This window comes from Aulostomus chinensis, chromosome 12 (assembly GCF_037954235.1).
Source record: "Aulostomus chinensis isolate RoL2024-O1b breed Wild chromosome 12, RoL_Achi_v1.0, whole genome shotgun sequence".
Lineage (NCBI taxonomy): Eukaryota > Metazoa > Chordata > Actinopteri > Syngnathiformes > Aulostomidae > Aulostomus > Aulostomus chinensis.
The window spans coordinates 14,845,141-14,865,932 of NC_141331.1; the positions used below are offsets into that span (position 1 = coordinate 14,845,141).

Sequence of the window (20,792 nt, forward strand, 5' to 3'; positions counted from 1 at the left end):
TAAAGAAAATGTTCTTTTTTTTATATAATCCAAAAGAGAAGCTGTATAAACACGTCACCTGAATTATATTCATAAATGTTTATGTATCAGGGCACATATACATTCAGACTCTCCTTCACAACGCCCACCTCCTGCTGCACCGAGACACGTTTGAAACTTCAGCATCCGATGTCTGGTGCCATAGCAACAGGGAACAACCAATAAGGGCCCTCATAGGGACACGATGAGCCTAGGTCAAGAGCATCCAGTTTTTTTGATGACATTAAATAAATCTGTTGTCAACTCTAATCCCGGATCCAGGTAAACACCTTCTCTCCTGAAAGGTGACCTATATACATTGCTTCATACACTTGAGTCAACACAAGCCATTACAAACAAACTAAGTGCTAGCTTTGCCAAGAGAGCTCTGATTCTGGCTCATGTGAACTTATTTCCCTACATGATATAATTAATTCACTATGCATATAGTCTGAGCTCCGCCGTCACGCTGCTGGTTCTCCCCGCATGTGCCTCTGCGTCACAGCCGTTCGGGCCGTCTGAGGACAACCGTACTGGAGCCAGACAGTAAAAAAAAAAAGAAAAAAGAAAAAGAAAAGCCTAGACTGTTCCATCAACTGTCTGCCGAAGGAGGGCAGACAGTGAGGGCTGGAGGGATGAACAGCAGCGGGGCTATCCCCTCTTCTTCCTCCTCTTCTCGTGGTGGTCGAAGATGTGTCAGAGTTTGATGACCAGTTACCTGTAGTCAGGTATCCATCTGCGCACACGCGCACGCATACGCACACACACACACACACGCACATACACGTCACCTGCTTGACGTGTCAGAAGTTAGTTGTGCAAAGGTCTCTAGAGTGAACACTCAAAAGCTACTGGAGTCAATTCAGGTGACATGAAGCGGTTGCCCACATCGTGGCAGCATTTCAATACAGCTCGAAGCGCTTAACGGCACTGGGATGAGCTGGATCAAGCTGGAGTCCAGTTGCAGTAAAACCGGAAGGTGAGTCCTTTCCTTTTACATAATACGAAACAGATCAGACATTTTAACTTTCGGTACAACGTTTTCTCGTTACATGTACATTTAAAATCAAGACACAGTCCAAGAACATGTATTTATTTAAATCTTGTTTTTTTTTTGTATAAATTATATCTTAATATTACCTGTGCATATTTCTCTGTGTGTACATATTTATGTCTGTTTATCCACTTAGCACTTACTTATTACACTTGCATGCATGTTCATACATTTTTTGGGGCGCTTAACCATAATATAAAAGTTTGCTACATCGTACTTGAACTATGTGCAGTGACTATAACAATTACTCCAACTCTAAATCTGTAAGGTTAAAAATTTTAATAGAATAATGTTAACATTATCATTCAGTGGGCAGTGGTGGAAAGTATTTTTTACTCAAGTATTATAATTAAGTACATTGTCAATGCAGTACTTTTCTTGAGTATCTGTATTTTGGGGGACTTTTATTTCACAACATTTTAAAGGCTACTGATAGGTTTTACTCCGCTGTATTTATCTGAATCCATCTGTTACTTGTTACTATGAAAATAAAGGCTATTCCAAAGAAAGTATTACAAATGTAATGATGAAGATGATGCAATTTAAAATTTGGAGCTTGCAAACTTAAAGAGGACATAATCAGAGCAGCTTAAAAACAACTGGAGCATGAATTTAGCATCAATGCAAGTATTACTGAATTCTTCCAAGCACCGGATTACATTATGTAGGATGTGTACTCCTACTTTTGGTACCTAAGCAAACTCAACATCAAGTATTTTTCCGTTTGATATAAAGTAGGGATTTGAATGAATTACTGTATGAGGTATTTCAAATATTTCTTGAGTAGAGAAAATGTATACTTCTTCTGCCGCAGACATGCTGCCCGCTGTCTCGGCTGTGACGAAACTGCACTTTATTTTGAAAATCATTCCCGGAGGTACTTGCTGTCATGCGTACGCTTGGCCGTTCCTGAGAGAAAAGGGAAGGCAAATGGATCAGGCGGTAGAAATGGAGAGCAGGAGGACTGGGAGGGTGAGCGAAAATCCTAAAGGGACATGGCGTGGCCTCATGTCTAAATAAGGGGGTCTCGGGTCGCCTGAAGGAGTTCCCTGGAGAATAAGGTCAAGTCTGCGGAGTGGAGCTGGGGGGGATTCTCATCTCGCTCGGTGCTACCTCGTTTATTCAGTATATACACTCACACACACACACGCACCGTTTCTGCTGCCTGCAGAGAGAAGTCTGTGTGTGGCTAACAACCTCATCTGACACGATAAAAGGTAAAAGCAAGTGACTTCTGTTTGCTCTCACTCACTTGGGGACGTTGTTGTTAACCGTTGGGTGGGTTTCAGGACTTACCCTGGACCCACTGTCACCCTGCCTATTGTTTGTAGGCTAATACGTCCAGCATTGTTAGTGGACACTGTCAACACTCTCACGCTCCTTATTTTCGCTCGTTTGAACAGACGTGATGTTGGAGTCGTGTTGTGGCGCAGCGGCTGCGTGGTTAACTAGGATCGTCCTCTGAAGCTAGTGTTGCTAATGTTAGCGGTTACGTGAAAGAATCGACCTGGAGCCACATGTGGCTCTTTGTCGCCGAGCTGTCAGCAGCGGAGGACCTGCCCGGACATGCCCTTGGACGTGAACCTCCGCCACTTAGCTTCCAACCAGCCTGCAATGACGAGTTAGCTCTCATTATAAAGTGACAGTCAATTAATACATGATCAGGACGTTAATTAGCGGTGTCACTTGTGTTATTGTCGTTAAGCTTGCATGTGTAAACAAGACACGAAGCTCCACTTTAAAATATTGTCATGTTTATCACTTTGTCATGTAATAACTTTTATTTTACTGTGATTATTTGGTCTCTGACTTGTTTATTGAAACACTCCTGTCACTTTTTTTTAAATAATATTTGTTGATGTCCAGTTTAATCAAGGGTTATTACAGGCAGAAGCAGAATCACATAAAAATGTGGAATTTGGAATATTGATTGCATTATACCCCTCCTCATAAACAACACCCATGCAAAAAAAAAAAAAGAGAGAGAGGTTTGTTTTTTTTTCAGCAACACTGGACCAGTTCAGTTAACCGGTATCTTCAGTTACCAATATTACTGGTCACCTCTTACCGCGGTGCATGATGAAGAGCTCCCCCCTGTGTTTCCAGATACCTCAATATGAGTCGAGATGTGTGGGCAAAGAAGAGAGCCAATGCCAGCGGTGACAATGGTTGGGCAGAACGAGTGAGTGTGACATCTGCTATCTTATTATGACAATTTGTGTCAGAAGCTAAAAATGTGGCCCCTGAAGATGGAATATTAAAGTAGGCTTGAAGACTGAAGGGTGCGTAGCGGGGAACTGAATGAGAGGTTTTAAATACCATGATAAGAGTGAGGTCATCCATCGGGATATACAGTACATTATGTAATTCACTTTTTAGACACCCCGCGCTCTCATGGAAACCAACGCATCGATTTGATTGGCACCAAGTCTTTACATGTCAATTTGAGCGCAGGGATCCTGCGTGCACTGTCGTTACCGACAGTTCTCTAACCGTACCCTCGTCTCATGGATTCAGTGGTTGTGTTTTTAGGGTGGCTACATGGCTGCCAAGGTGTCAAAGTTGGACGAGCAGTTTAGAAGCGATGCTCCCAGAGAAAAGCAGAAGGAAGGCACGTGTTCCACCATTTTCAGCGGAGTGGCCATCTATGTCAACGGATACACAGGTAACGCTTTGCTGCCGACAGATTTTCACAAACGCGTCTCCACTTTTTCTATCTGTCATTCATAGACTGCCCTCTGCATTTGTGCAAAGAGTTTTCCTTCCTTGTTGTTTCAAATGCGATAAATATGTGTTCTGGTATTCTACTGTATATTTCCTGTGTCTGGTGTTTTGTTTGGGTATAATGAGGCATAATGTACAACAAAATGCTCTTTAGAATCTTGTGGTTTGAGTCAGTTTTGCATGGTGTATATGTCGGTGATACGGAATAATGTCATAAGAAAGCTGGTTTCAGACAAAATCAGCATTTGTGGGCGTGTCACTAGTTGGCCCGATTTGCAATTTTTTTTTTTTTTTGCATCAAAATATCTTTGTGCGTAATGCTATGACGGTGAACCAAAATTAAGTCCTTCCACCTGTGGACGTTTGCTTATCCTCCTCTAAAATGATTTTTTTCCCTATGTGAGCAGAGCCAAGTGCAGATGAGCTTCGCAGACTAATGATGCTGCACGGTGGACAGTTCCATGTCTACTACTCTCGCTCCAAGACCACCCACATCATTGCCAATAATCTGCCCAACAGTAAAATCCAGGAACTCAAAGAGCAAAAGGTCATCAGGCCAGACTGGATCACTGACAGGTCGGTTCAGTTGCAGTGAAGTATGTTTACATCATCATATTCTGTATTTTAAAATGCTACATCAAAACCACTCTTTGTTTTGTCTTTTGTTCAAAACAGCGTCAAAGCCGGGCGTCTCCTTCCTTACCTACAGTACCAGCTGTATGCTAAACACAAGGGCCCGCTCTTCCCTGGCATGAATCTGCGTCAGAGTTCCGAGGTGGCGGGGCCGAGCAATAGGCTGCTTCAGCCCAACTATCGTCAAAAGCTTCATTTGCCACAACGCAGCATTCAGCACTCTGTTCTCAGCCAGGAGCCATCTACCTCCAGCTGCCAGAAGAGCTCCGTCCCCAACTCTGCCCACAAGCAACTTCACCAAGGCAACTCCCACCTCCAGCAGAGTCCCGGAGTTCACTTCATGAACCCAACACCAAGTCATTCAACAACTACTCACCTTCTTCCTGAACATATCCTCTTCAACACAGAGCCCAGGCACTGTAGCCTTACACACACTCACCCATCATACGCCATGAACCCCATGAAGCACCCTCACAAGCCCCCATCATCAAGTACCACAACACCTCATCCTAGAGTGGGCCAACCTGAACCTCAGACCAGCCCTTCCTGCAGCACTCAACAGAGTAGCTACAAGGAAGTGGAATTGAGATTGTGAGTATACGGTGTTAACTAGAGTGTTGGATTTTTTTTTTGCTTTTTTGCCAACATTACTTTGAAGTTAGTTTGTATCTCTTTGTGTTACAGAAATGGAATACTGCAGACCTCATTGGACTTGAGCCATCCAAAAATCAATAAAATGCAAGAGTGCAGCAAAACATGTCCGTCCCAACAAGTGGTGTTCCCCGCACCTCTGACCAATGGACACGCTCATCTTGTTAATGGTGCCTTAAACCCAAAGGACTTGTCCCCTGTTGCAGATGAACCCTTACTTGATAAAGACCTTGAATGCAGAGTTCTGATTCCAGAGAATAAACCTGTGAGTCCTCCAGTACGTTTGCAGACCAAACCTGACCCATATGAGTTCCCCCACAGTCCTCCAAAGCATTCCAACCTGTTGGCTGTCTGTGTTGAAGAACCCAGCTCACAAGAAGCAAATGAACAGATATTTAAATCACCATCACCCTCTCATCAGGAGGCCATGAAAAACACAGAACGCCATCTACTCCCCCAACAGCCTCGATTATCCTCTGTGGCTGAGTCGAACCCTGAAAAGATTCGCCCTGCATCTCAGTCTCTTTCACTTTCTTCCACGCGAATCAACGGAAGTCACCACAATGCCTTTTCATCTCACCATGCCTCAATAAACACGGACAATTTAACAGTCAAACCTCATCCTCCCGCGGACAAGACACCATCTTCTGAGTCTTCAGTGCAGATGTTGGCACAGACGGGTGGTTTGATCTCCGAGTTCTACTCTCACTCACGTTTACATCAGATCTCGACATGGAGGACTGGCTTTTCTGAATACGTCAATGAACTGCATAGCAAACGAAAAGCAACAGGGGGCGCCTCCTTTCCTGGTAAAGACCGACTGCGAAAATCTGTGGCCCAGTGGTCTTTGGAGAGCAAAGGTAGGAAAGGAAGGGTCACTTTTTTTGTATTAAGTTCATGATTCCTTTCATTCTTCTGTTTGTCATGTTGGCCTGAAGTGTCAGGACAGTCAGTCAGGGACATCATTTGCAGTCGGTTCTTTCCCAAACCAAGCTAGTTTTCTGGAGGAACTTAATGCCCTCTTGACGTTTGGAATTTGCTTCTGACAATTGGGTTTTGTTTGCATGTGTCAGGCACATCAGCACCAGTGGCAGTTAAATCTTGTATTCTTCACGTGGACATGGACTGTTTCTTTGTGTCTGTGGGGATCCGACACCGGCCAGAGCTCAAAGGTAAGACACCTTTAGCCTATGTATGAATGTGTGTTGTCAGTAAAAACCCATGCATGCAGTCGCTCACGCGTAGAGAGCTGTGCAGGAAGTGCTCCACAATGAAGTTGGTCTTTTTGACCCTCACAGGGAAGCCTGTTGCTGTGACCAGTAACCGCGGACAGAACCGAGTCCCTTTGAGACCTGGGGCCAATCCTCAGCTGGAGCAGCAGTACTACCAGAGGAAGCATGCTCAGGCTCCAGCTGGTGAGATTGTCTTAAAAGCATTCAATGAATTTAAAGTTAAAGTACAGAATTGTTACATAAGTTTAGTATTTGCTGGCTGGAGTGGCAGGTGAAGATCACTGCTCCTCTGAACAGCCTTTATAGAGACCGCCATACAAACCATTAGAACAAGCATCAGACAGTAAATTGGTGCGCCCCTGCTGTCCAGGTCCGTCCAAATGGGTCTTCAACGTAGCTTTGTTCTGCTTCTCAGGGATCGAGGATGGGTATTTACACAACAGTCCTTCACAAGATAGTCCTGACTCCCATGCAAACGGAGTGGACCAGGATGCTACTCTGTCGATGGCAGAGATTGCATCCTGTAGTTATGAGGCAAGGTAGGATGGACGCGTACATTTAATCTCCTATGAATCTTTCTTGATGTACACTTCACGGCTCAAAATGAAATATGAATTCTCTCGCTCTCTCTCACAGGCAGGCAGGTGTGAGGAACGGGATGTTTTTTGGCAAAGCTAAACAGTTGTGCCCCTCTCTGCAGTCTGTCCCATATGATTTTGAAGCCTATAAAGAAGTGGCTCTAACCATGTACGAGACTCTGGCTAGGTGAGAACAACAGTCTGGTCCATCAGTGTACTCCCTTGTCTCCTGTACATGCAGAATTATGGGATGCACATCTCACCTTCTTTTTGTTGCTTGCAGTTATACCCATGACATTGAGGCTCTGAGCTGTGATGAAGTGCTGATTGACGCCTCGGCTCTGCTCGCTGAGATGGACATCAACCCAGAAGACTTGGCCAAAGCTATCAGAGCAGACATCAAGGAGAAAACAGGATGCTGCGCTTCTATTGGCATGGGTGAGTTTAATTAGTTGGATACTGTAAAATATACAGACAGTGCATGAGAAATTCTGTCTGAGTGTCATTCTCATTTCCTAGGGTCCAACATTCTGTTGGCTCGGCTTTCAACCCGTAAAGCCAAGCCAGATGGACAGTACATCTTGAAGCCCGAGGAGGTAGATGATTTTATTCGGGACCTGCCAGTGACCAGCTTACCAGGTAGATACAGCACCACCTAGTGATCATGATAATCACCTACATCCTCTCAGCTTTCCTAAATAAATACATGACCTTTTTTTCCCCCAAGGTGTTGGACCTGTTATGGGCAGAAAGCTGGCTTCTATTGGTGTGAGGACATGTGGGGACCTCCAACAGGTGTCTCTTTCTCAGCTGCAGAAGAAGTTTGGACCCCGCACCGGACAAACCCTGTTCCGTTTTTGCAGGGGTCTAGATGACCGTCCTGTCCGCTACGAGAAGGAAAGGAAGTCTGTCTCAGCTGAGATGAACTACAACATACGATTTAAAAAGGTTAGGCCTACTCTGCAAACTTATTACCGTGCACTTCTTATCCATCTCTCCCCAAATCTCTCGTATCATCCCGTCTACTAGATTGATGAGGCAGAGTGTTTCCTGTCAAACTTGTCCATGGAGGTACAAAAACGTCTACAAGATGCCGGGCTGCAAGGTCGTAGGGTGACTCTCAAAGTCATGGTCAGGAAAATGGGAGCACCCTTGGAGCCTGCTAAATACGGTGGTCATGGCATATGTGACAACATCGCCAGGTAAGTAGTGAATAGCCTTTTCCATCCATTACTTATGTTTGTAGACGCATCTTCATATGTGCTTTGTTCAGGACCGTGATGCTTGCGCAGTCTACCGACAGCGGTCAGCTGATCGCCGCTGCAGTCATTAAGTTGTTCCATGCCATGAAGTTGGAGGTTCAGGACCTGAGAGGACTCGGCATTCAGGTTCAGCTCCTGGAGGGAAAAAACTCCGTCCCTCATGACTCCAACGGCCTTCGGAAACGCTCCATCAAAGAGTTGTTGCTGGGCCAAGGATCAGGCAACAGAGGTTTGTGTCATGTCGTTGAGTTTCAAATGATATGACTGTAGTATGCAGTGAACTGAAGTAAGTCCTATATGAATGTTACAGATGTGGGAGACAACAAGAAAGCACATCAGGAAAAGTCTTCCCCTGTCACAGTTCCATCGTCTGACTCCAGTACACATCCTCAGCCTGCCAGTGAGCCAGAGCCAGGAACAAGTAAAGAACAACAAGCATGCAGACAAACTCCGAAACATTCCCGAACACGTCTCAACTTCAGTATTGAAATCCCCTCTCCCTCTCAGGTAGGGACTTGACAGGATTGTTTGACTGGCAGAGAATGAGATTAAGAAGGAAATGTCATCGGCAAATTGTGTTTCTTCCTCAAACCCAAGGTTGATCGTTCTGTATTGGAGGCTCTGCCGGCAGAACTGCGTGAACAAGTGGAGGAGTCGTGGAACTGCAGAGATGAGAGACTTAATAAGCGCCATTCACCCAGTCCACAGCCTTCCAGTCCTAAGTTACATCCAGCTTGTCCACCTAGTCCTCCTCCTGCCCCTGGACCTGTGTTATACGCTCCACCTGTTGGTACTTTAGTCCTACAGATCCCAAACCAGCCGGACGGTCCAGGAATTGTTTTGGAACTCCCTAATTTCTCCCAGGTAAGGATGAAAAATGACTGAGTTTAGTTGACTATCATAGATTTATTTTATGCATCAATTCTAACTTGGATGAAGAGGACTAGAGAGCACTTGGCACATTCTTTCACCAAAGCAAACTTGGCTGGTGCCAGGTGACATGGTGGTCAGGGGTTACTTTTTTTTACTTCTAAAAGTACAAAAATCAAAATATGCCTACTTGAGATTCCATTAAAAAGTCACAATTCTGAGTGTGTTATATAGTCACCTACGGCTATATAACCTTCAGAGTGTGAGAAGCGTGTTTGGCCGTTTGTGATGATGATGTCAGCTTCGTCAGGTCCCTCTCTCTGCTCCCTGACTCTAGGTGGATCCAGACGTCTTTGCTGCCCTTCCCAAAGAGCTCCAAGAAGAACTGAAGTCAGCCTACAGCCGTGTAACAAATACCCAGCCTCAGACTAAAATGGGTATGTCTGTAGGTGGAAGACTTGTAAGCTGTTAGGTATGTCCTGCCCTTGCATTATGAATATTCTACTTTTTCACTTTGTTTCTCTGCAGTGGAGCAGAAGAATCCACTGCTGCAGCTAAAACAGTCCGTAGGAATCGGTGTTGGACGAATGAAGCGGCGGTACAAGAGGAAGAACGCGGTGAGCCCTGTTAAAAAGGGTCCTTCCCCTCTGAAAAAGCGTCTAAAAACCAACAGCCCAGCCAAAAGCATTCCACCTTTGATGAAACCGAAGGAACAGGTCAACATAGGAAAGGTGAGCCATTAAACACTGAGATGGTCTGCTTTGGGGGGGGGGGGGGGGGGGTATTTAGGAACTTGACTAATCCCTCAAGCCTGCATCTGTTCTGCTGTCTCCAGACTGAAATTGCTCCTTCAACATCATCGTCAAAACGGGACACCCCCGAGTCTGTGTCTAAATTCATTCCCCGCCCTGCCCCAGCTCTGGCCGGAGCCTGTGACCTGCTGGACATTAAAACTCTCTTACGGGAATGGGTCACCACCATCACAGGTAAGCTCGCACAACAGCTCTGCACGGGCCGGTTCGCATGATCTTCGTTGGGCTGCAACAAGTTGAAACAATAAAGCAATTTTACTGCCAGTTTATGGAAGAAAGAAATTTTAACTATTTCTTGGTTCTGTATTGTGGTTGGTTATTTATTGTTGTTATGTATTTTTCATCAACTTCAATACCTCTCACCACACACACATACACACCAAACTCTTGACAAACATACTAACACACCAAAATGACTTTTAGTTGAATGAAAGTATTCTATTGGCTTGCAGTACCGCAGGTGGAAGAAATATAAATACCATGTATTTGCTCCATAGGGTAAACATTGTAAAATGGCGCCATCTGGTGGAATATAGATATAAAAAACGATCAATTTCATGGGAGACCAGACACAGTAATAACAAAATGTATGTTTTATGCTCCAATTGCTGTGGGATTAAAAAATATATGGAATTTTAAAAACTTTAAATTGTGTGTGTGGGGGGGGGGGGGTTTCACTAAACAAGCCAAATATAACAATTATGTGGACTCATATGCTGTCGTGGGAGTTGAGGTTGGAAATCTCAACTGGGTTTACAGGGTGGGAAAAAACTGTAGATTAAAAATATTTTCAGACTGATGGATGAACAAATACAGTCATGAAAATAATTGTTTTGATATTAAGAATGTATGAATAACTTTCCATCAGAACCCATGGAGGAAGACATCCTGCAGGTGGTGAAATACTGCACTGACTTGATTGAGGATAAAGATCTGGAGAGGCTGGATTTGATCATAAAGTATATGAAAAGGTACGTCATTAATAAAATGCTGCCCCCTTTCAATTTAGAGTGTGAAATATTGCTTAAAAATACAGCTTTTTAAAAATGTGTTACGTTGTTGGTGTCCCTGCAGGCTCATGCAGCAGTCCGTTGAGTCTGTTTGGAGCATGGCGTTCGACTTCATCCTGGACAACGTGCAATTCGTTGTGCAGCAAACATACGGTAGCACGCTGAAGATAACATGAACTGGACAGACAGGTCCTGTCTCACCTTTAACCTTTTGTATAACCATGTGTTGTTTTTGTTTTGTTTTGTTTTGTTTTGTTTTTTTAACTCTCATTGGGTCACCTGCCGTTGATATTATGAGCGATCGCTTTTTGGCATGTTTGTGGAAAGCGACACATAAAATCACAACACCAGTGAGTATCTGCATGAATGTTGTCTCCTGGGAGTGAGATGACGGATTTCGCAGGTAAAACTGGCCGAGAACATTTTCACAAGAGCCATGACAGTATTTGATCAGTGTTTGTGTCGTGGATTGTTTTCTGTGTTCGTTCTTTTCAAGAGACGAGGCAAACTGTAGGGCAGAGAGAATCCTGAACCAAAACCCACGAAAGTGATAATCTTATCAGCTTTTTGCAGTGACACAATTTCCATGTGTAGTTCTTCTGGAAATAATGCACAAATTAATTTTTAACATATGTAAACTTTTATATTTAAAAAAAAAAAAGTTTTTGCAGACAGCGATTTTAATTTACCTCTTCGCTGTATGTATTCCAAATACCATTTTAGATTGTTGTTGACTAACCATCTCTGTGTTCCATGTTTAACAGACACACGATGGGGTTAATTTCTACATTTATCCGATCAAAACATACGGTTAATTATAATGACACCGACTTAAACATCATTTTCTTTGGTGCTCCATGCCACTGATCTGTGAAACTCCTACAACTGCCGTCAGAAAACAAGCAGAGGAAAAGTAACCTGCTTGCACAGTTGTATCACAAAAAAAAGTGCCAAATCTTGTCATTAAAATATGTAAATAAAGTTTGTTTTTAAAAAAAAGAAAAAAAAGATACTTGTTTAAAAAAAAAAAAAAAGATGTATGTAAAGGGTTTACCTCTTGTATTGTTTACATGTAGTGGATTCTTAGTAACCGTCTTTAAATTGTAGACCTTCTCACTCTTCAAATGTTTCTACGTGGTACAACATGGAAATCCGAAGCTGGCCAAAGCACTTCACATGAGGTTAACTGTTGATTCTCAGTAGCACTCTGGTGGCAATCAATAAGTAGCCTATGCAGTTTTCACTAACGAGTGAGATGTCCCTCCAAGATAATGTAACATTTCATAAAGCCTTTGTATATGGAATAAATTGTGGTATTCTAGTGTTTCCCACCTAGTTACCTGTTTCTTAAAAATGCTAAATAATGCTGGATTTGAATTGGAATAGGTGATCTGGTTTTTAACTTTGTAACCCATCTTGTGTACTTCAGGCCTAAAAGATGTTTGTATGGCTTAAAGGCTCCACCTGTGTGTTTCTGCAAACTGAGCATTCGTGAGTGGCGATAGGAAAAGTTCTCAGCAGACGCGGCTTGCTGGCTGGATTTGTTCGGTTGAAGAGTTTGTTTAAAATGATATCTCTATATGCAAACTGAATCCATCTGTCCTTTTCTGTAACATGTTGAAATGAATGTGATCCAGAATGTGCAAGTCTTAACTCACTTTCTAGTCGTTGCTTCTCTTCACCCATCATATCTTTCCTAAAGGGAATGGCCAGAAGTTCAAATCGGCCAGTCTTATCTTCTATAATCTGGCTTGTGCCTGAAGACCCTGAAGCTGTGAAAGTTTTCTAAACCTTGATAATAAACTGTAAATTCTGCATTAAATTGTTTGTCTCTGTTATATTTTAAAGTGTAAGCCATGCTAGCAGAAAGTGACAAGGCAATACTGTGAGCAAGGCGCAGACGAATACTTGATCTTGATACTTGTTCTCTTATGTTACGTTGCTAGCGACAAAAGGCGTTCCTAAAAAGTCAAAGGAAAAACATATCAAGGCTTTTCAAAGCAAAAACAAAAAACCTCGTGTTACAGAATTATTGCAGATATTGTGCTCTCCCAGTCCTCCAGGAACAGAAAATAAAAATTAACTTTTGAAGTAGCGAGTGTGTCGAGCAAGCATAATAGGGTCTTCGCCACGGAGGACCTCCGGGCTCAGGCCCTAATAATTATTTTTTTGAAGGGGGATTCTTGCAGCTTTAAGAAACGTAAGGCATGTAAGTGGCGTTTCTGTGACGTCACTCAGAACTGACGCAGGCAGCATACCGCGCACGAACGACATCAGGTACTGGCTACACTTTGGTTTTGGTCATTTTTCTTATATTATTTTGTCAAACTATGCCCCTTTCTTCTCACATGTATGGGTTAGACATGTTTCCACGTCTGAGTGAGACGATTACAGCCGTACTATTAAATGAACTAGCTAGGCTAATGTTAGCGTGCTAGTTTAGCAGGCTAATAATGACACTAATTTAATCGTTAAAACGCATTAGGTAATTGTAAAAGCTAGCCGCTACCTACAGTAATAATGTTGTATTATATGATTTGCAGATGAAGCAAAAAGCAACTGTCAAATAGTTTTTAACTGCAGGATAACGTTAAGTTAGCTAAACGCTAGCTAACAACCGGCGAGGTGTGTCCAGTCGTTCAGGGCTTTGTCTCTGTGATACACACTGCACGTTTGTCAGGTGGGCGATAACGCTTTTCTCAATGTCCAATTAGTGATATTAACATTGACCAATTCTAGTCTATTCCCAATTTTGGTCATGAAATAAAACAGTTGAGTACTTTAGTTGTTGTGTCGTGTCTTTTAACGACAGACAACTGACATTCGTGGATTGGTGTATTTTATTGTGGCAGCCTTGACAGAAGAATAACGAGATAATATCCGTGTTGCTTCAGTCGTGAAGTCTTACAGCGAACCTTTTTTTTGTTATTAATTTTTGCACATAACGAGGTTAGTTTTCTCTGATATGTTATCTGCTTTATTTATTCAGCATTATAAGCATCGCTTTGATAAAGAACTACAGGATTCAACGTCATTCAGCATCCAGGGATTTGATTAGCTGCGCTTCGAAAGAGTTTTAATCAAATCTGAACATAGCAAGCCTTGTTAATGACAGGTGTATTAATGGAAATGTTTTGAATTGCATTATTTGTAGTTGATGGATCTAAATGCACTGTTTTATGTATTGGTACTTGTTTTCCTTGATGCATGTAAGACAGCGCTGTGTTGATCTTGTGGTCTCGACTTGCGGTAACTCTGTGCTGATGTCTCAGCTAATTCTGGCTCTTCTAACCCTTCAGGTTTCCTTTGCAAAAGCAATAATGGCCAACCAATCAATTGAGATCTTGGCAAAGGTTTTGGAGCAGTCGGCCAAGCTGGTGGAGGAGCAGGTGGACTCACAGTTGAGCAAACTGAATGAACTGGATGAAGATGATTTAGAGAGACTGAAAGAAAGACGATTAGAGGCACTGAAGAAGGCGCAGAAACAGAAGCAGGCACGTGGGATGTTTTTATACCCTTTACACACTCATTCACCAGAGCCAAATGGATGCCAGATGCTTCAACCGATGTATATATCACAGTCCTCTATGAGGCGTGCTAATCCCTTTACATTTCTATATGTCTGTATTTTAATTTAATTTTTATTTTTTTTAGGAGTGGTTATCTAAAGGTCATGGAGAGTTCAGAGAAATCCCCAGCGAGAAAGACTTTTTCAGCGAGGTCAAGGATAGCAAGAATGTTGTGTGCCATTTCTACAGAAATTCCACCTTCAGGTAAACTCAGACCCAGTATGTTCATGTGTGTAGAAAGGAGAGGAAATCAGTTTCAAACATCAAAATCATGAGCAGGATTGTTATTTCTCATTCCCTCCCTTGTTCAGTTGCAGGGGAAAAAAATCCCTCAAACTGCTTGCTTTCTTGCTAAATAACAGGCCGATTGGTGGCGGATTTATAAGTCAGCATAGCGACTGTCAGAGTCAGAGACGTCGCAGCAGTTGACCCGAACTGTGGCGCTGCCCTCCGGCTAATCTCCTGCAAAGCTGAATCTAGTGCACATAAAAATATTGATACCATGTAATCTAAATGCAGATGACAGTTTTAAGGGAATAAAAAGGGTTTCATTTCTTTCTTCAGGACACCATTAAGACTTAATAACTAAAAGACGGCATCGCTGTCAGTGCTAGGGAAAAAAATGTAACATTGAACGGTGGATTTGTAGAAACGCGACAACCCGTAAAACCCTCAAGTGACAGAGCCATTAGAGTAATGTGACATTGCTGCATAAAGCTGAATTTATTGATCTGCTGAATGAGTATTAACTTACAACTTTCTCATTTTTCAAACATACATATTAAATGTTCTTGCTTTCCCCTGTTCCTATGGGAAGCATGCCCTTTTTTTGTCACTTGATTAAAACTTTTGTTTCTTGACTGTTTGTCAAACAAAACAAATTAAGACTAATTTCACTAGTAATTTAATAATAATTAAAAAAAAAACTACTGGCCTCATTTATGAGCTTGTAAGGGAACATTTCAGTCATAAGATGACATCAGTGCAGTGTCAAGTGTTGTGCCAGCGCTCAGCTTTTGGTCCGCTTTGTTGTTCATGTCATGTTCAGGTCAGTAAGTTGGTATTTTAGCAGCCCCCATAGTGTTTCAGCTGCCCTCAGAATTGCTCTGCCCTCTATCCTCCACACACAGATGCAAGATCCTCGACAAACATTTGGCCATCTTGGCAAAGAAGCACATTGAAACCAAGTTCATCAAGCTGAATGCAGAGAAAGCCCCGTTCCTGACAGAGAGGCTGCGGATCAAGGTGATTCCCACCCTGGCGCTCCTGATAGACGGAAAAACAAAGGACTATGTGGTTGGATTCACCGACCTGGGAAACACAGATGAGTTCCCCACAGAGATGCTGGAGTGGAGACTCGGCTGTGCAGATGTCATTAACTACAGGTAAGAGAGCATTTACCTCTCACTGTGTCGCGGCTGCAGAATCGGTCTTCAGACTTTTTTTTCACCCCCTTCTCTGTTCTTTCCCAGTGGAAACCTGATGGAGCCTCCCACTCTGACGCAGAGGTCAGGCTCAAAGTTCACAAAAGTGGAGAAGAAAACCATCCGAGGGCGAGGGTACGGTTACGACTCCGACTCCGACGACGACTGAGCTACATCGCGGTCATCTGGCTCCTTCTCTCAGGGCTACCTCACTTCAGAATCTTTTGACAGCCCTCTTCAGTTTCTCTCAGTGACTGTTCAACGTTCCCTCTAAACATCACATGGAAATATTTTCTAGGAGCAATGAGCGTTCTTGTTTCGGCCTCGTTTTCATCTTTCATACTTTGTGTTGTATTTCAAGAATGAGCTCACAGGATGAAAGCATGAGCCTCCATACTTGTTATCCACACATTTCTAGCCTTCTTCTCTTGTTGGTTTGTCTCTGTTGAATCAATAATCATCTTGTCACTGATCATATTCTGTTTGACGTGTTTCCTCTTCAACTGTGTTTTATTTTGTAAATGAACGCGAGTGCCAAGATGATGTTTGACCATCAGAGTGCATTTTTACCCATTTCCATGTAGCAAGAGTTAAAATGATTTCATCCAGATTTAAATCAAAAAGTAGTTAAAAGTTTTGGATTATTTTGGTGGATTCAGCAGCAGCAGCCGTGTATAAACTTCAGTGCTGTTATATTTAATTCTACTGTGTCTGAAAAAAAGGAAATTTCAAATCTTGAACATTAATAGTCTTCATCGGAAATGTTGGGAAAATCTTGAAATTTGCTTTATAAATTCTGAGGACAAACAAAATTTATGTGTATCAAACTACATGCTGTTAATTTGACCTATTTTGCTCCGGAATGAGACATTGCTGCTTCCTTTTCATATGTAAACACACGAGTGTCAGAATGCTGACATTTTCCCACAAAGGCGTGAAACATGGAAACCAACAAATGTAACTATATGAATGCTGAAGGAGTCGAAATATGAGTTAAGCCACATGACCTAAACACTGAATCACACTGCACACAAGAGCACACCAGTTTTTTTTTACATTAATACTGTGTTCGTTTCTTTCACAAGCATCCAGCCATGTTGCCCCCCTGTGGAAAACATGGTCCCTTTTAAAAAAAAAAAAAAAAAAATTTAGTCCCAAAGGTCACACATTTGTCCAAATTCTGTCAATAATCAAACTTGGACCTATTTCAACAGATCTCCTCTTCCTGAGACATTTTGTTGAATAAGTCTAGGCAGAATATTATGATGTTCCGCTGTAGTTTACCCTTCAAATACAAAATCTCATCACTTTGTCTTCGCACAGTCGCTCAAAAGTTTTATTTAGGGGGGAAAAAAATTGTAACTTCTACTGGTCGTCCAATTGAGAGCAGGAGGTGAGAGAGAACTAAAGAATACAACCAGCAATCCTTTATTTCAAGTTGAAGTCCTTCCTGTTTCATGATCAAGGCTGTGATTCGCTGACAGACGCGTTGATGACATCATCGTTATCTCATTTGCAGTGACATCAACTCAAAACACTCCATCCAGCTAACTTCAATGTGGACCCCATACTTTGACACACACACACACACACACACATACATTTTATTTATATATATATATATATATATATATATATATATATATATATATATATATATATATATATATATATATATATATATATAAAAACTGTCGTGACAGAGTGGTGCTACGAGTCTATAGCCTTGGGCTCTACAGGTAGGAGGAGGCGGCGCACGACCAGCTCTCCCTTGCTGTTGATGTAGGTGTCGGCGATGTCCTGTTCGGAAGGGAGTCCGTACGGGGTCTTCAGAGGCTGGATCCTGAAAGAGTAAAGAGGGATGAAAGACAGTTGAGCAGCTGTGAGGATCTCCGTGCTATGAGGATCTACAGTGACCGATATTGTTCTCACCTCACGAGATGCTTGACGGTCTTCAGCCTGAGGTTGACCGACAGTATATTTTTGTGAACGACGGGGACGTGTGCCTGGAGCCACGGCAGAGGAGAAAGGTGTTAATGCAATTAATTAGAGACTAAACATTACAGGTCAAATCACAATTCGCAAGTAAGGAATTCAGAAGGTGACAGGAGGCTGTTTTGTGTTATTTTGCTTCAATACAGCTGTTTACTTGGGTGAAAGGTGCTCCCATGGCCAACTTTTCATTTTGAATCACAAATATCCAAGAGAGCCTTGAATACATCATATTTTGATTTTAGTAGCCACTTATGCTTGCCACCTGTCCCTTGAAATACGGAATCATTACGTAATTGGGAATTAAAAGTTGCGTTCCGTTTTGAACCAATACAGCAGTTTATTCCGTATTTCACAACTGTCCCATGCACGTCTGTCACACACACACCAGCGCACATATGTGAACACTGAACTAACAATAATGAACAAAATAAAGGACAGGAAATATTAAAGACAGCAAAATATGTTATCTGCCTGACTGCTTCCTGCCCTGCACAGCCCAGCCCCTTTGTGCTCCACTTCCTGGTCACCGTTCGTTGCCTAGTGACCTCGCTCGCTCTGCTCAGTGCACCGCCGCGCGTTTTAAAAACAACAAAGATGTCTTCGACTTCTACAGCAGACGCTCGGGACACCCCACCTCGTCCTCAAAAGAGGAAACGTCTACAAAACTATAGACGGGAGTGGGAAGAGGGCAACCCGTGGCTCGATAGTCACTGAAGATGAATATAAAGCAAACTGCAAGGCATGCAGGAAAACTTTTTTTTATCTGTTTATTAGTTTTGTTACTTAAAACAGGACGTAAAAGGAGTTGAGGGAAGCTATGCACTTTTTTAATGTTTATTAGTTTTATGTTATGCACTTTCTTTCTTGACTCCACACAGATACAGAGACCTGACCTACTGAGATCTACATAAATGGCCATTTCTACCATGAATATGTTGTCTGTTATTAGTTCACTATGACCATGCTCAGGCTCAGGCTGTCTGTGCAGTCACGTTTACATGTTCAGCGCTAATAAAGCACTTAAAACTTTAAATCAAACCATTTTGTTTTTTTCATACAAAAATAGATACATTTCTATGCATCTTAGGAGTTTTGGGGATGTCCCTTTTTTTTTGCGGCAACGGGCGCGAGGGGAGGGTGTCCCTTAATTCTATTTCTGAAAGGTGGCAACCCTATAGCCACTCCTGAGGCTACTGTCAGCTCGCCATCACCCTAACACTGTTGGGCTCTATGGATGACATCACACGGTTGCTCTCTTTTGCTAACATACATTTTGTTGTCGGATCAATTTAAAGTGAATGGTGCAAAGTAGTACAGAAGTAATTTGGTCAGTACCCCAAAAAGTATTCAGTTAGATGTCCAACATATGCACAAAGTAGTGAAATAAACAGGAAAAATCAACTTTACAGCATTAAATAGGCAGTTGTTTACCTTATGAAGCCCGAGGTCTGAGATCATCTCTTTCTCCCAGTACGGCCTTCGTTTCACACTTTTAACACGTGTGACTAGATGCAGTTTATGAGGTTGATCTGGGTCTCCTCCATATTTCTCATGTTCTTCTGATCGACGAGCAATAACCTGTTAAGACAAACGCAGAGCTCTTAATACACTGACAGCAGAGCAACGTAGATGAGGGATGAGAATGTAGTCTTAGAATCTGCGAGGTGGACCGCAGGCGAATACTGTTGATGTAAACTGTAACGAGAGCCATATGCACTGCTGTGAATCTTCAGTTCTGCCCGGCGCTCGGTTTTTGGTGTGAAATGGGGAAAATTTGACTGTTTTTTTTACAATATAAAATTTCTGGGTCAGTTTGTTTGTTTACACTCTTACCTCCATAGAAACTTTTGATTTTGAAAACTTGCTGCGCATGGGCACAAACCAAGGACAACGGGAAAGGGCACTATCTGTTAGCATCTGTAAACACACAAAACAGTAATGACATGACATTCATAAAAACAGAATAAACAGTCTGACTGATAATCTAGAAGCTCACGGTGTCCTGGGGTTGGAACATGACCACTTAGGCTTCTATTAGAATTTACCATTATCTATATCTGTATCTTTTTTCTATGTAAAGTTCTAGGCCACCGTGGACGATGACACTTCATTTAACAACACTACTTTATGTTATCTATGTGACAAAAATGCTTTATTTTTCAGGTATTTAATTTGTTAAACCAAAAACGTTTGTAGCTGTCATGTGTTGGTTGAGAGTATACTGAAATTAAATGATAATACTTCTGATATTTTGACTTTTGTAACAAAAATATATAATTCAAATATCTTTTTAAGTGGCCTGATTAAATCTTCTAAATGTATGTTGTAACCTGTTCCGTTGCTTATTTATATTTTGGTTTAATAGTGAAACTGGTGCATTAAAATATAAATTATGTATCAAAGTGGCTTGTTATCAATGTCAGCTCGGATAGGCTCCTGCCCCCCTTTGACCCTTAACGGCTTAGCGGTATAGAAAATAGGTGGATGGATGGAATTCTGATTTGATAGTGACGACCTGAGGCTCTTACCTTTACAGACGGAGACGTCAAACCGTGACAGAGACGTAACATGGTATAACTCTCGGGTGGGAGCCAGTCGTCGTCCCCGGGCTAGCTAATTGGCATGCGCGCCAAGGTTACACTGTCGAGAATGGCTGGAATAAGCGTTTCAATTCAACCCTGCCAAACATGTGTAAACACGCTCACAACATAAATGACATTCAAACCTTATTCAGTGCATTCGCGCCTGAAATATCTAACCAGTTTATCAGTGGTTAGAAAATAGCAGCTAAATGTTAGCTGCTCATGTCCTGCATGAAAATTTCAACCGGAAGTAAATGGATGTCACCATTATTCAGAGCCGAATAAACACATGGCACTTGAACAAAGTTCCTGAGTTTAAAAAAAAATCTAATTGAAATTAAAAATGGTTGATATACTATATGAATTATTTGTAATAAA

The 20,792-nt window shown here is 42.2% G+C and overlaps 3 protein-coding genes across 7 annotated transcripts; 2 read left to right on the forward strand and 1 right to left on the reverse strand.

Moving 5' to 3' along the window:
- The first annotated feature begins 1,956 nt into the window (after positions 1-1,956).
- Positions 1,957-12,660, forward strand: rev1 (REV1 DNA directed polymerase). Of its 2 annotated transcripts, none has more exons than XM_086220362.1 (22): positions 1,957-2,289; positions 3,179-3,254; positions 3,590-3,737; positions 4,204-4,372; positions 4,472-5,020; positions 5,114-5,940; positions 6,154-6,252; positions 6,379-6,495; positions 6,728-6,851; positions 6,949-7,077; positions 7,174-7,328; positions 7,410-7,529; positions 7,618-7,838; positions 7,920-8,092; positions 8,164-8,381; positions 8,463-8,659; positions 8,750-9,016; positions 9,360-9,459; positions 9,551-9,753; positions 9,858-10,008; positions 10,703-10,805; positions 10,909-12,660. In XM_086220362.1, exons 3-22 carry the CDS (start codon positions 3,614-3,616, stop codon positions 11,018-11,020), a joined length of 4,158 nt encoding a protein of 1,385 aa, XP_086076488.1. In that variant the 5' UTR covers positions 1,957-2,289; positions 3,179-3,254; positions 3,590-3,613; the 3' UTR covers positions 11,021-12,660. The 2 variants fall into 2 exon arrangements, with proteins under 2 accessions (XP_086076488.1, XP_086076487.1); XM_086220361.1 differs by having other exon boundaries at positions 1,958-2,289; positions 3,605-3,737.
- A 304-nt stretch (positions 12,661-12,964) lies between these two features.
- txndc9 (thioredoxin domain containing 9) lies at positions 12,965-17,274 on the forward strand. 3 transcript variants are annotated; one of them, XM_086220363.1, is made up of 5 exons: positions 12,965-13,121; positions 14,144-14,338; positions 14,499-14,617; positions 15,544-15,798; positions 15,886-17,274. In XM_086220363.1, exons 2-5 carry the CDS (start codon positions 14,165-14,167, stop codon positions 16,004-16,006), a joined length of 669 nt encoding a protein of 222 aa, XP_086076489.1. In that variant the 5' UTR covers positions 12,965-13,121; positions 14,144-14,164; the 3' UTR covers positions 16,007-17,274. The 3 variants fall into 3 exon arrangements, with proteins under 3 accessions (XP_086076489.1, XP_086076491.1, XP_086076490.1); XM_086220365.1 differs by lacking the exon at positions 12,965-13,121 and adding an exon at positions 13,388-13,524; XM_086220364.1 differs by lacking the exon at positions 12,965-13,121 and adding an exon at positions 13,654-13,793.
- On the reverse strand, positions 16,970-20,679 carry mrpl30 (mitochondrial ribosomal protein L30). 2 transcript variants are annotated; one of them, XM_086220367.1, is made up of 6 exons: positions 20,558-20,679; positions 20,361-20,472; positions 19,666-19,749; positions 19,264-19,410; positions 17,770-17,843; positions 16,970-17,680 (listed from the first exon to the last, which is right to left on the reverse strand). In XM_086220367.1, the coding sequence occupies exons 2-6, from the start codon at positions 20,400-20,402 to the stop codon at positions 17,548-17,550; spliced, it is 480 nt and encodes a 159-aa protein (XP_086076493.1). In that variant the 5' UTR covers positions 20,403-20,472; positions 20,558-20,679; the 3' UTR covers positions 16,970-17,547. The 2 variants fall into 2 exon arrangements, with proteins under 2 accessions (XP_086076493.1, XP_086076492.1); XM_086220366.1 differs by having other exon boundaries at positions 20,361-20,669.
- Positions 20,680-20,792: the final 113 nt, after the last annotated feature.

Bases quoted from the DNA above. Each gene is read 5' to 3' on its own strand.
- mrpl30 (XM_086220367.1), bottom strand. From the start codon at position 20,402: ATGTTACGTCTCTGTCACGGTTTGACGTCTCCGTCTGTAAAG. The intron at 19,750-20,360 runs GTAAGAGCCTCA...GTGTGTTTACAG, and splicing joins TGACGTCTCCGTCTGTAAAG to ATGCTAACAGATAGTGCCCT. The intron at 19,411-19,665 runs GTAAGAGTGTAA...TTGTCTTAACAG, and splicing joins AATCAAAAGTTTCTATGGAG to GTTATTGCTCGTCGATCAGA.
- txndc9 (XM_086220363.1), top strand. From the start codon at position 14,165: ATGGCCAACCAATCAATTGAGATCTTGGCAAAGGTTTTGGAGCAGTCG. The intron at 14,339-14,498 runs GCACGTGGGATG...TATTTTTTTTAG, and splicing joins AGGCGCAGAAACAGAAGCAG to GAGTGGTTATCTAAAGGTCA. The intron at 14,618-15,543 runs GTAAACTCAGAC...CTCCACACACAG, and splicing joins TACAGAAATTCCACCTTCAG to ATGCAAGATCCTCGACAAAC.
- rev1 (XM_086220361.1), top strand. From the start codon at position 3,189: ATGAGTCGAGATGTGTGGGCAAAGAAGAGAGCCAATGCCAGCGGTGAC. The intron at 5,941-6,153 runs GTAGGAAAGGAA...TGCATGTGTCAG, and splicing joins GTGGTCTTTGGAGAGCAAAG to GCACATCAGCACCAGTGGCA. The intron at 6,852-6,948 runs GTAGGATGGACG...TCTCTCTCACAG, and splicing joins TCCTGTAGTTATGAGGCAAG to GCAGGCAGGTGTGAGGAACG.